This window comes from Pan paniscus, chromosome 20 (genome assembly GCF_029289425.2).
Source record: "Pan paniscus chromosome 20, NHGRI_mPanPan1-v2.0_pri, whole genome shotgun sequence".
Classification (NCBI taxonomy): Eukaryota; Metazoa; Chordata; class Mammalia; order Primates; family Hominidae; genus Pan; species Pan paniscus.
In genome coordinates this window covers 26,769,396-26,784,016 of record NC_073269.2, presented here as the reverse complement: position 1 = coordinate 26,784,016, position 14,621 = coordinate 26,769,396, and the positions used below count along the sequence as shown (strand labels likewise).

The following is a 14,621-nucleotide window of genomic DNA, read 5'->3' as shown; positions in this document are numbered from 1 at the left end:
TCAAATGTTAGAGAATAATTAAAAATGTTTTCTGCACCATTAGAATAATGCTAGAAATTCAATTTTTTTGTGTGTGCATATCTTTCCTAGAAAATAATGTATTTTTATATGACTAGGTGTTGTTTTCTTACATTATGTTATTTTCAGTGGTAAGAACTACTTTCAGCATCTTTCCTATGGAAGACGTATGCAGTGCAAAATATACTTTTTAAGAATTTGGTTATTTTGAAAGCTCTTTTTTTTTTTTTTCTTTTAGGCAGGACAGATTTGCTGATGGTATTTATTCTCACTTTATAGCTTCTTTTTTTTGTTTGTTTTTTGTTTGTTTTTTTTAGAACTTTGACTATATCACACTGTTCTCTTCTATCCTGCAAATCTTTTGTTGACAATTCACTGGTTATTTTTGTTCTTATCCTCATTTTTCTCATTTTCTATAGTCTTTTGTGTTCCTGCTTCACTCATTGAGTGCTATTCAATTTTTAAAATTAGTATATACATTTTCAATGGTTTCTTTCTGAAAACTTTATATTTTAGATAAGATTATATTGCCCTATTTTGTATAGACTGTAATCTTTGAGATTTCGACATTTAAAAAGGCCACCTGTCACAAAATTTATAATGTAGCTTTGTCCTGGCATAGTCAGAAAATAATGTTCTTGGCTAGAGATTATGTGGGTCTCTCAAACATCTTCAGGTTTGTCTTGTCTGAAATTTTGTGTTTATTTTTAGTTAAAAGAGACTATTTATGTTTCTTCTGAAAAGTAATCACTTGGTACACCTGTACTCTCTCTATGGCACTGCAGTGGTCTGCTGCAGTGCATTTACCTTTGATCTCAACAGGCTCAAACTTTCATTTCAAAGTATACCACCATGTATTTCAGCACTTTATGTCATGAGAGATAGAAACCAGTGTGTGGAAAGAGCCATAGAAGACAAAAATTAAATTGGATGTGTCAATATTTTACTTTCCTTAAAAAAAAAAAAATCAGAAATGGACAATTTGCTTCTGAAGGGACTAGGTAATACTGAGGAGCAGAAAGAGTTGTATTGGGTAAATTTAACAAACTTTTCTTGTTTTCTATGTGGCTCTTTGCATTGGGCTTAATTGAGGAAATGCACACACTTAACTCATGTATAAATTATTCACATATGTATTTTGGTCTATATGTTTTTATTACATTCATATGTCTATGAAGAATTAGGGCCCGTGTCATATTGCAATGTCATCTTGCTTATGTAGTTTGAATAATTTTATAGGTTAGATTTGGAAACTGTACTTATCTGAGTCTAATATGTAGATTAATTTGTTATTTTTATTTCTTTTCAGTTATATGTTCTCATTTTTCTCAAGAGTTTTGGCCAGAGCAAGGCATAGAAGATTCTTTCCAAAAAATGATATTGAGAAGATATGACAAATGTGGACATGAGAATTTACACTTAAAAATTAGTTGTACCAATGTGGATGAGTGTAACGTGCACAAAGAAGGTTATAATAAACTTAACCAGAGTTTAACAACTACACAGAGCAAAGTATTTCAATGTGGCAAATATGCAAACGTCTTTCATAAATGTTCAAATTCAAACAGACATAAGATAAGGCATACTGGAGAGAAAGGTTTGAAATGTAAAGAATATGTCAGCTCATTTTGCATGCTTTCACACCTATCTCAACATGAAAGAATTTATACTGGAGAGAATTCCTACAAATGTGAAGAAAATGGCAAAGCTTTTAACTTGTCCTCAACCCTTACTTATTATAAGAGTATTCATACTGGAGAGAAACCCTACAAATGTGAAGAATGTGGCAAAGCCTTTAGTAAGTTCTCAATCCTTACTAAACATAAGGTAATTCATACTGGAGAGAAACCCTACAAATGTGAAGAATGTGGCAAAGCTTTTAATCGATCCTCAATCCTTACTAAACATAAGATAATTCATACTGGAGAGAAACCCTACAAATGTGAAGAGTGTGGCAAAGCTTTCAACTCGTCCTCAAATCTTATGGAACATAAGAGAGTTCATACTGGAGAGAAACCCTACAAATGTGAAGAATGTGGCAAAGCCTTCAGCTGGTCCTCAAGCCTTACTGAACACAAGAGAATTCATGCTGGAGAGAAACCCTATAAATGTGAAGAATGTGGGAAAGCTTTTAATCGATCCTCAATCCTTACTAAACATAAGATAATTCATACTGGAGAGAAACCCTACAAATGTGAAGAATGTGGCAAAGGCTTTAGTAGCGTCTCAACCCTTAATACACATAAGGCAATTCATGCTGAAGAGAAGCCCTACAAATGTGAAGAATGTGGCAAAGCTTCCAACTCATCCTCAAAGCTCATGGAACATAAGAGAATTCATACTGGAGAGAAACCCTACAAGTGTGAAGAATGTGGCAAAGCCTTCAGCTGGTCCTCAAGCCTTACTGAACACAAGAGAATTCATGCTGGAGAGAAACCCTACAAATGTGAAGAATGCGGGAAAGCTTTTAATCGATCCTCAATCCTTACTAAACATAAGATTATTCATACTGGAGAGAAACCCTACAAATGTGAAGGATGTGGCAAAGCCTTTAGTAAGGTCTCAACCCTTAATACACATAAGGCAATTCATGCTGAAGAGAAGCCCTACAAATGTGAAGAATGTGGCAAAGCTTCCAACTCATCCTCAAAGCTCATGGAACATAAGAGAATTCATACTGGAGAGAAACCCTACAAGTGTGAAGAATGTGGCAAAGCCTTCAGCTGGTCCTCAAGCCTTACTGAACACAAGAGAATTCATGCTGGAGAGAAACCCTACAAATGTGAAGAATGTGGCAAAGCCTTCACCTGGTCCTCAAGCTTTACTAAACACAAGAGAATTCATGCTGCAGAGAAACCTTACAAATGTGAAGAATGTGGCAAAGGCTTTAGTACGTTCTCAATCCTTACTAAACATAAGATAATTCATACTGGAGAGAAACGCTACAAATGTGAAGAATGTGGCAAAGCCTTCAGCTGGTCCTCAATCCTTACTGAACATAAGATAATTCATACTGGAGAGAAACCCTACAAATGTGAAGAATGTGGCAAAGCCTTCAGCAGATCCTCAAGCCTTACTAGACACAAGAGAATTCATACTGGAGAGAAACCCTACAAATGTAAAGAATGTGGCAAAGCTTTTAAGTCATCCTCAACTATTAGTTATCATAAGAAAATTCATACTGGAGAGAATCCCTAAAAATGTGAAGAATGTGGCAAAGCCTTCAGCTGATTCTCAGTCTTTAGTAAACATAAGAAAATTCATACTGGAGAGAAAATCTACAAAGGTGAAGAATGTGGCAAAGCTTTTAAACAGTCCTCAACCTTTATTACACATAAGAAAATTCATGCTGGAGAGAAACACTACAAACGTGAAGAATGTGACAAAGGCTTCAACCGGTCCTCAAACCTTGTGGAACATAAGAGAATTCATACTGGAGAGAAACCCTACAAATGCGAAGAATGTGATAAAGACTTCAACTGATCCTCACACCTTACTACTCATAAAAGAATTCATACTGGAGGAAAAGCCCTACAAATGTGAAAAACGTGGCAAAGCTTTTCATTAGTTCTCAACCCTTAGTGAACATAAGGGAATTTATACAGGAGGGAAACCCTACAAATGTGAAGAATGTGGCAAGCCTTTTAGCTGTTCCTCAATCCTTACTAAACATTCATGTAATTCATACTGGAGGGAATTCCTACAATTGTGTGGAATGTGGCAAAGCCCTTAACCAGTCCTTAAGGCTTACTACATATAAGACAACTCATACTGGAGAGAAACCATGCATGTGTGAAGAATGTGGGAAAGCCTCTAACAGATCCTCAATTCTTAAGAAACATAAGCTAATTCATACATGAGAGACTCTACAAACCTGAAAGATGTGACAATGCTTTTGGCAACACCTCAGACTTTTCTGAATATAAAAGAAATCATATGAATGAGAAATCCTAGAAATGTGAAGAATGTGACAAAGCCTTTAAATGGCTGTCACACTTGATTGTAGGTAAGATAATATACTGGAGAAAACTACTAGAATAAACAATGTGGCACACATTTAACCAATACTCATGCCTTATTGCAAAGGAAAGCATTTATATACTAGCCTGGGCAACAGAGAGACTGTCTGGGAAAAAAAAAATTGTGAATGCCACTAATATCTTCTCACATCTTATTCAACATCAGAGAGTTCATACTAAATAAAGTATTAAAAGTGCAATTATTGGCACTAGATCTTTCAGAAGATAAAAGCCCTTAAAATACAGAAGAATATTTATTTTGAGGAAAAACATTACAAATATAAAGAGGATTGTCGTGCCTTTACTTGTATCACAGATTTTATTGTACACATTTTGTACTACAGGAAAACCTCAGGTAGTTGTTCCAGCTTTGCTCAACATCAGGGAATTTATATTGAATGACCGTGCAAATTTAATAAATTTGGAAAAACATTTTTACAAAAACTACAGAATTATAAAACACAAAAGAGTTTATACTAAAATATATTTTTGCAGATACAGTAAATATAAAAATATTTAATCCAAAATTGTTTATGTAAATATAGATAATTCACAGTAGAAATACCTATCTCTCAAACTTCAGACATTACACTAAATCAGACTACTGAGTATAGGAAAAAATCCAAAACTAAAGTTGTTAAAAAGAAAAATTATTTGTATATGACTTTGAAAGAAGTAGACCTTTGAAGAGTTACATTTACATTTAAAGTATACTTTTATCTTAAAAATACTGATTTTTTTTTTTTTTTTTTTTTTTTGCCAGACACAGTGGCTTACACCTGTAAGGCCAATACTTTGTGATGCCAAGATGGGCAGATCACCTGAGGTCAGGAGTTCAAGACCAGCCTGGCCAACAAGGTGGAACCCCATGTCTACTAAAAATAAATACAAAAATTAGCCAAACATGGTGGTGCACACCTGTAGTCCCAGCTACTTGGGAGGCTGAGGCATGAGAATCACCTGAACCTGGGAGCCAGAGGTTTCAGTGAGCTGAGATTTTGCCACTGCACTGAAGCCCGAGTGATAATGAGATTGTCTCAAAAGAAAAAAAAAAAGCTTATTTGGAAACTGAATAATGACGGAATTCAACTCTTAAATTGCTTCATGCTATTTCTTAATTTCTCTTGTATTCCCATATAAAAGCATGTGATCAATTCTTTCTGCATCAAAGATTTGGGAGACTTTTTACATGGTCATTACGACATTTCTTATGGATGACTAAGGACATTAAAATGTAAGATGCATGATGAAAATCTAAGTAGGAAGGCTATTTGTGATTAACCTATAGAATTGAGTGATGTATGAGGTAGGCATTCAGAGGTTTTTTGTTGTTTTTTTTTTTGTTTTTTTTTTTTTGTTTGTTTTTTTTGAGAGGGAATCTCACTCTGTTTCCCAGGCTGGAGTGCAGTGGTATGATCTCAGCTCACTATAAGCTCCTCCTCCCACGTTCAAGATATTCTCCTGTCTCAGCCTCCCAAGAAGCTGAGATTGCAGGTGCCCACAACCACATCCAGCTAATTTTTGTATTTTAGTAAAACAAGGTTTTGCCATGTTGGCCAGGCTGTTCTTGAACTTTTGACCTCATGTGATCTGTCTGCCTTGGCCTCCCAAAGTGCTGTGATAATAGGTGTGAGCCACTGCACCTGGCTCTAAGTGATATACTAATGTAGTATTATGAAAGAATATCATGCTTAATTATAGTTAAAATTAATTAAATTAGTATGTCATTTTATTAATTGTACTTTTATGTGATAAAATTACATTTTTAAAGTTTTAGATTATGTGTTAATTTTTTATTTCAACATTTATAACATGTTAAATACTGTTATACATTCAATAAAGTGTTATTATGCCACTAGTTTTAGCCTATTCCACCTTACTTAAGGGTATATTTAAAAGATGGTAACAATACACTATTTGGTAACATAATAGACTAACATCTCTAGTATTCTTTTTCAGTGGCTTTAAACTGCAAATAAGTTAAAGAATATGGTTCCTGCAGGTTAAATTTTTTTTACATTTAAATTTTTCTTAGTTTTTGTGTGTACATAATATGTGTATACATTTATGCCATAGATGGCATATTTTGATACAGTCATACAATATATAATAATCACATTGTGATAAATAAGGTACCTATAACCTCTGGCTTTTATGTTTTGTATTACAAACCAATTCTACAGTCTTAGTTATTCTAAATTGTACAATTAAATTGTTATTGACTACATGGTTATTTTTATGGTCATCATAAAAATTGTAAATAAGTGTAAATAAAATCAATATATTTCTGAGTCCTGAATAATTTTCAAAAATTTATTATGTATTTTTTGCACATGTGGCCTCTGCCTGAAAGCACATAATCGAGTTTTAGTTTTGACTTACATAGAGTTAAATATACACATCTATTAGTCTAAAGATATAACTTAGGTTTAAGGAGTAAGTGTGTTTGTTTGACTGTAAGTTTGTAACTATTTTCAGGAGAAAAGAGGAATATTGAAACCACAAAGCATTTAATAAGATGTCTAATTTACTAGGAAACAAAAATCCTCAAAAATGCTAAAAGCAAATGTAGGCTGGGCGCGGTGGCTCACGCCTGTAATCCCAGCACTTTGGGAGGCTGAGGCGGGCAGATCACGAGGTCAGGAGATCGAGACCCCTGACCTCTACTAAACCCCGTCTCTACTAAAAATACAAAAATTAAAAAAATAAAATAAAATAAAAGCAAATGTATACTCTCTGCTTTGTATTCAATTTATATACCTATCTTATAGCTTATCATTTAGAATATTTCCATGTAAATTTTGTTTTTACTTGCATGATACTCATGCTAGACCCATAATCTTTTTGTTTCTTATTTTTTTGTTTTATAGTTTATGAAGTATTTATCTGAGCTGATTTGTAGTTAAAAGAATAATTTTTGTAAAATTTCATCATGCACACAAAATTATTTTTAGATATAATTCCACAATTTTTGTATTGTTACATTTTATTTAGTTAAAACATTCCATTAGCTTCTATGGGAGAACCATATATAGGCTTACTTTTCTTTAGTTATTGTTCCCTTAACTTTTTATAAGTAACAAAAGTAAATTTTATTTATTGAGTCAATTTGTTTCAGTAAGTACTAGGGAAGCTTCATAAGTCATGTGGATGCTTTTATATATAAATGTAGCAAACAAACATGACAGTGCTCAGTGTGTAACAGATGCTTTATAATTATAAATATTCCTGCTGAAGTTTGCAACTTCAAGTCAGAGATGGAAAATACAAATTATGAAGAAATAACATTGATTCTTCATGTGAGGAGAACATCTTTTTCCAGGCTGCAAAGCTGAATCTTGCTGAATTTAAAGAGAAATGCTTCATTCATGTCTTAATTATCTAAGTTTTGTCTTTTTAAGTGCACTCAAACCATATATGCATCACAGTCCTTTTTCTGTGTTATGGCTACAGTTTTCTCACTGTTGTTTTCATGCCATGCGATTTCACATGGTATGTTGTAGGTTTTAAGGAGAACATCGGTATTTTTTAATGCACTGAAACATTGGTTTTAACTGGAAAGTTTGCTTATCAGTATAACTTTAAGATTGGTTAATTAACATAAAAGACATACACTGTCTACCGAAGAGAGGATTAAATCAACATGGTGTTTCTTTGTAAAAGAAAAATATTAGATTTTTATACATAGTGTGGCAAATACATAATTTGCTAGACCATATGTATATTATAAAGATTCAATTTTTAAGAGAATAGTAAGTAAGCAATTTTAAATTTAGTTATTTAGGATGTACTTACAGCACAACCTACATTTCCATGCAAAATTGTCTATTTTAAAGTGTGAATGTTAAAGGTTGCAAAACAATAAAATAACCTGTAAATTTGGAATAATATTTATTTTCCATATTGATACTACAATTTGGAGAAATGTATCGCTCACTTTTTAAATAAATTTTTTAGTGGCTGAAGTTTAGTCTACAGTTTATATTGTTGGTCACCTAAGTGTAGCGATCTCCTTGATCATTTTCTCTGAAAACTTTTGGAGATAATGGCAGCTTTTGGATTAAAACATTTCCTGTGAGTTTGCATGCAAACCAGTTTACTGTGATCACACAGTGGCCAGTCATGGGAGCATAAGCAACCCGCCCTTTTCCTGTCTTTCATACTGTTACCGTAAGCACCAGTAACTCCAGGTGCCCCAAGCTTAAAATAAAAGCCCTAAAGTCATTGGCTTCTCCCATGCCCTGTGCTGGGTTCAGAACATGCTGTTGAACATCAACGTTCCTATGGTTATGACTGGCAAAACAGCTAAAAAACTATACGATAGGATTCTGCTAAGTTTTATAAAAGAAACGGACAGTATTTGGAATATTGTTATCCTTCTATAGTGTCTAAAAATATATTTTTAACTTGACAAAATGTATTTATTTTATAAAACAACATTTTGAAGTGTATATACATTGTCAAATGCTTAGTTCTATGTGATTAATACTTTGTCTCATATTGGTAACATTTTTGTGGTTAGACAACATGAAATTGTAAGCATTTTTCAAAAATACAAATGCATTATTATGAACTATAGTCACCATGCTGTACAATAAATCTCTGGAAATTATTTCTTTTATCCAAGTATAATTATATATTCTTTGACAGACATCTTTCAATGCCCCTATTTCTTCTAAATACCTTGGCACTTGGTGGTCACCATTTTACTCTCTACGTCAATGAGATGAACTTTTTTAGAAGCCATGTGTAAGTGAAATCATGAGACATGAATCTTTCTGTGCCTTGCTTATTTCAACTAATAAAATGTCCTCCAGGTTAATCCCTGTGATTGAAAATAACAGAATTTTTATTGTTTAAAGATGAATAGTATTCCATTGTATATATCTACCACATTGTCTTTATTTACTCATTAGATGTTGAACTGTTGATTTTATATATTTTACATGTGAAGAGTGCTGCAAACAACCTAGAAGTGCAAATGTTTCTTCATTCTGATTTCATTTGTTTTGGATATACAATGGTGCAATTGTTATATGGTAGTTTGATTTTTAAGTTTTTTAAGAAAACTCTATTAAGTTTTTCATAATGGCTGTCCTCACTTACATTCAAACAAATAGTGTGCAAGCATTTTCTTTTCTTCAGATTTCTACCAACACGTTTTCTTCTTAATTAGAGTCATTCTAACAGAAGCGAGTTGATAGCTCATAGTTTTTCTTTTTTTTTTTTTGCTTGTCTTTCCCTGATAATAATTGACATTGAGCATTTTAAAAATATATCTGTTGGCCATATGTATGTCTTTTTCTGAAAAATATTTAAGCCTTTTTCTCATTTTTAATAGTTACTTGTTTTTTGTTCTATAGTCATTTGAGTTTGTTACATAGTTTTGATATTAATCCCTTGTCACATTTATGATTTGCAAATATTTCCTTCCATTTTTTGGTTGTCTCATCCTGTTGATCGTATTATGTTCTTTGCAGCAGTTTTTTCATTTAAATAATCTGATTGATCTAGTTTTTTCATTTTGCTCCTTGAGACTTGAGGTCAAATTTTAAAAGTCACTGCCCAACCAATGTTACAGGGCTTTCAGTCTTTATTTTTTGTAGTAGTTTCAGAGTTTTAGACCTTACATTTAAGTATCAAATTTATTTTGTGTTTTTATTTTATTTAAATATCTAATTTATTTATATATGGTGTGAGTTGAGGGTCTTATTATATTCCTCTGCATGTGGATATAAAGTTTTCTCAACACCATTTATTGAAAATACTGCCTTTTCCCTAAGAAATTGCCACCTTTATTTAAAAAGCAGATGGCTGTAAATACATCAGTATATTTTAGTCTCCTTTTTCTTCTCTACTGGCCTGTGTGTCTGTTTTTGTGCAAGTACCATACTTTTTTTTTTTTTTAACTAAAACTTTTAATATATTTCAAAGTCAGGTAGTGATACCTTCACTTTTTCTATGGCTTGGTTGCTTTGGCTATTCAGGTTCTCTTGTGGTACCCTATAAATTTTAGATGTAGTTTTTAAAATTTGTTAATTATATCACTGGTATTTTGATAGAGGTTGCATTATATCTGTACATCATTTTGTATAATACAGATGCTTAACAATATTAGTAATGCCAATTTATGAAGGAGTAATATTTTCCAATTGTGTATTAATTTCTGTCATTTCATTTAGAGATAGTTGTCAATATATAGAAATTCTACTGACACTTGGATGTTGCTTTTGTATTCTGCAAGTTCAATAAATTTGTTTATTAGTCCTACTAATTTTTAGTAATGTCTTAGGCTTTTGTTTACTTAAGATTATGTATAGAAATAAAAAATTGCAAAGGAATAATTTAACAATTTTTCTAATCTCAGCGCTTTGATTTTATTTTCTAATTTTTCTGTCTTGGATAGTTCATACTATGTTTAATAAGACTGAAGCAAGTGGGCATTTTTGTCTTCTTGCTCTTAGAGTAAAAGCTTACAAGATTTCCCTGTTTAGTATGTTATTAGCTGTGCTTTTGTTTGTTTGTTTGTTATATGTGGCATTTATTGGCTTGAGGTTCGTTTGTCCTATACCTACTTTTTTCAGAAATTTATCATGAAGGAATGTTGAATTTTGTTTAACTCTTATTCTGCATTTATTTAAATGTTAGAGATGTGAAATCACATCTAATTCTACATAGATTTAAAAATATTCTCAGAGACTTCTATGAACATGCATGCAAAGTAGAAGATTTAGAGAAAATAGATAAACTTTCGGATGCACAAAACTTCTCAAGATTGAACCAGAAAATCAGAAGTCTTTTTTTGTTGTTGTTTTGTTTTTGTTTGTTTTTGTTTTGTTTTGTTTTGTTTTTGAGATGGAGTCTCACTCGGTCACCCAGGCTGGAATGCAGTGGCGTGATCTTGGCTCACTGCAAGCTCTGCCTCATGGGTTCATGCCATTCTCCCACCTCAGACTCCCAGTTAGCTGGGCTACAGGCTCCCGCCACCAAGCCCGGCTAATTTTTTGTATTTTTAGTAGAGGCGGGGTTTCACCATTTTAGCCAGGATGGTCTCGATCTCCTTACTTCGTGATCCGCCCACCTTGTCCTCCCAAAGTGCTGGGATTACAGGCCTGAGCCACCGCCCCTGGCCTAATAACAGCAATCTTTAACAACAAAAATGTATAAGATGTATAATGACATTTAATAAGTAATAATAGACCTACTAATCATAAAAAGCCCTGGATCATATGAAATCACAGACAAGTTTTACCACATATACAAAGATAAGCTGGTCCTAAGCCTACTGAATGTATTCCAAAAAATCAAGGTGGGATTTCACCCTAACTAGTTATATGAAATCAGTGAAATATATGAAACTAAAATCTAGCGAAGACACAACAAAAACAGAAACTACAGTTCAATATTCTGGGTGAATATTGGAACAATAATCCTCCATGAAATACTAGCAAACTGAATTCAAAAGCAAATCAGAAAGTTATTTTGCTACAATGATGTGAACTTTATTCCATAAATGCAAAGATGTTTCATCATGTGCAAGTCAATAAGTATGATTCACCATGTAAATATAAAATAAAAAATATTTAATTAACACAATGGGGCAGAAAAGGCATTCAAGAAAATCCAATATTGACTCATAAAAATATTGTCAACACACTAGACATTGATGAAACATACCCCAAAATAATAAGAGTCATCTATGACAAATCCTTAGCCAACATCATACTAAAAAAGCAGAAACTGGAAGCATTCTCCATAAGAATAAAAATAAGACAAGAATATCCATTCTAAACAGTCCTATTGAAGTTACGAAGTCCTAGCCAGAGAAATAAAAGGAATCCAAACAGAAAACAAAGAAAGTAAAGTTATCTTTACTGATGATAGAATTGTCTACCTAGAATACTTTAAAGATTTCACCAGAAGACTCTGAAGCCTGAAAAAAGACTTCAAAAAAACCTCAGAATACAAAATCAACACAAATGCATAGCACTTCTATACACCAATAATATTCAAACAGAACAAAATAAAAAACAGCTCTATTTACAATAGCCACAAACAAAAAAAAAAAAACCAAGAAATACATTAAATCAAGGAGCTAAAATATCTGTACAAAGAAGAAGAAAACATTGCTGAAAGAAATGAGAGAGAATGCAAATAAATGGAAAAATATTGCATGCTGATGGATTCAAAGAATATAATTAAAATGGTCATTCTGACTAAAGCAACCTACAGATTAAGTGCTATTTTTATCAGACTATCCATGATGCTTTTTTATAGAATTAGAAAAAGAAAACTATTCTAAAATATATACAAAAGAATTAAAGAGCTCAAATAGCCAAGACAACTTCAAACTAAAAGAATAAATCTGGGCTGAGCGTGGTGGCTCATGCCCGTCATCTCAGCCCTTTGGGAGGCTTACACGGATGGATCACCTGAGGTCAGAAGTTTGAGACCACCCTGGCCAACATGGTGAAACCTGCGTCTCTACTAAATACAAAAAATTAGCCAGATATGGTGGCACATGCCTGTAATTCTAGCTACTTGGGAGGCTGAGGCAAGAGAACCACTTGAACTGGGAGGTGGAGGTTGCAGTGAGCCAAGATTGCATCAGAGTAACCAGTATAACATGATTCTGGTACAAAAATATACATATAGACCAATGAAATGGAAGAGACAGTCCTGAATTAAGCTATACTTTACAACTAGGTTATTTTTACAAAGCCAACAGAATTAAATCCCTATTCAGTAAATAATACTGGGAAAACTCGTTAGTCATATGTGGAAGAAAACTGGAGTCCTACCTTTTTCTATATATATATTTTCTATAAAAAATAACAACATAAATTAAAAACTTGATCTGTGAGTCTTCAAGCTACAAAATTCTTAGAAGAACACTTAGAAAATATTGGCCTCTCTAAAGAATTTATGACTAACATGAACATGAGTGCGACAAAAATAAAAATAAAAAATGACATCTAATTAAGGCAAAGAACTTCTGCATAGTGAAAGAAACTATCAACAAAGTAAACAGATGACCTACAGTATGAAATAAAATATTTGCAAACTGCCGACAATGAAGGATTAATATGCAGAATCTATAAACCATTTAATAAAAAAGCAAACAAATGATATGAATAGCCAGCTTCTTCTCAAAGGAAGACATAAGCACTGCCAATAAACATGTAAAAATTGCTCAACATTCCTAATTATCAGAAAGATGTAAATCAAAGTGACAGTGTGATACCATTTCACACCAGTAAGAATGACTGTTATTAAAAGTAAGATAAATAAGATGTTAAAGTTGCAGAGAAAAGAAAATCTTTCTACACTGTTGGTGGGAATGCAAATTAATTCAGGGCCTGTGCAAAGCAGTTTGGAGACTTCTCAAAGAACTAGAAATAGAATTGCCATTTGACTAATCTAGCCCATTAGTGGCTATCTGCCCCAAAAAAGAATAAATAATTTTGCCAAAGAGACAAAAGCACTCACATGTTCATTGCAACACTATTCACAATAGCAAAAACAGAATTAAACCAGTTGCCCATGAATCTTTTATTGGATAAGAAAAATGATGTACTTATACAACCTCCAATACTATGCAGCAATGGAAGAGAATGAAGTAATGTCTTTTGCCGCAACATGAATGCAACAGAAGGCCATTATTCTAAGCAAACTGATGCATCAGAAAAACAAATGCCACATGTTCTCACTCATACATGGACGCTAAAAATTGGGCGCACATGGAAACAAAGATGAAAACAATAAGAGAAGGAAGGGTGACAAGCATTGAAAATTGGCTTAGGTATGATGTAAACTACTCAGACAATGGAATTATTAAGTGTTCAAACCTCAATATCATGTAGTCTACCTGTTTTACGAATCTGCACATGTACCCCTTAAATATAAAATAAAAATAATAAAATGCTTTTTGGTATAATGACATGTTCTATTTTTCCAGCTCTGGGTTAATGGTTGAAATTAGGGGTGAAAGACAAATTTTCACCCCTTAAGGCATAGTGGTGAATGTTTCTATACCAGGTCTCCTCACATTTTATAAGCTAACCTCTCTGAAAGTTCTTGGTCTATAGCCCAAAAAGTGTTTTATTTTCAAGTGTGCAGGTAAAACAAATTACACCTTTATCGTTTATGTATTAACTGTGCAGTAGACTATAGATTTAATTTGTTACTCTTTTGGGGGAAAAGGTGGTAAGTGGTTTAGTCTTATTTTTTTCAGAATGAACTATTTTTGAAAGTGTGAGACTAAAAATTATGCTAAATCACTGAATTAGAAATATAAAATGTTTTTTCCAAAAAAAAAAAGCACAAAAGTCTTATGGTCACATTCCAAAAATAATTCAACAGAAAGTGGGGGTTATTTATGACCACAGTGCTGCAAGTGCTCATTCCATCACAATCATTCTTGTGAAAAATAGAAATAATGGGTCAGAAGGTATTTTTAGAGTACTTTTCTTATGCTATTGCCATGTGAAATTATTGTCTTTATTATTTTCCATATGAAAGTCTGTACTTGAGCAAAAGATGCCATGAATTTCAAGAGAATATGCTCAGACATTTATTCTCCTT

The 14,621-nt window shown here is 32.8% G+C and overlaps 1 protein-coding gene across 1 annotated transcript in view; it reads left to right on the top strand.

Annotated features, from left to right (window-relative positions):
* The window catches only part of LOC100969231 (zinc finger protein 676-like), a 47,099-nt gene extending 32,933 nt beyond the window's left edge, over positions 1 to 14,166 (top strand). The window contains 3 exon segments of the mRNA XM_034945645.3: positions 1,328 to 3,540; positions 3,542 to 3,619; positions 3,621 to 14,166. Coding sequence (XP_034801536.1) covers positions 1,328 to 3,540; positions 3,542 to 3,619; positions 3,621 to 3,878 — 2,549 coding nt within the window. The 3' untranslated portion in view covers positions 3,879 to 14,166.
* Positions 14,167 to 14,621: the final 455 nt, after the last annotated feature.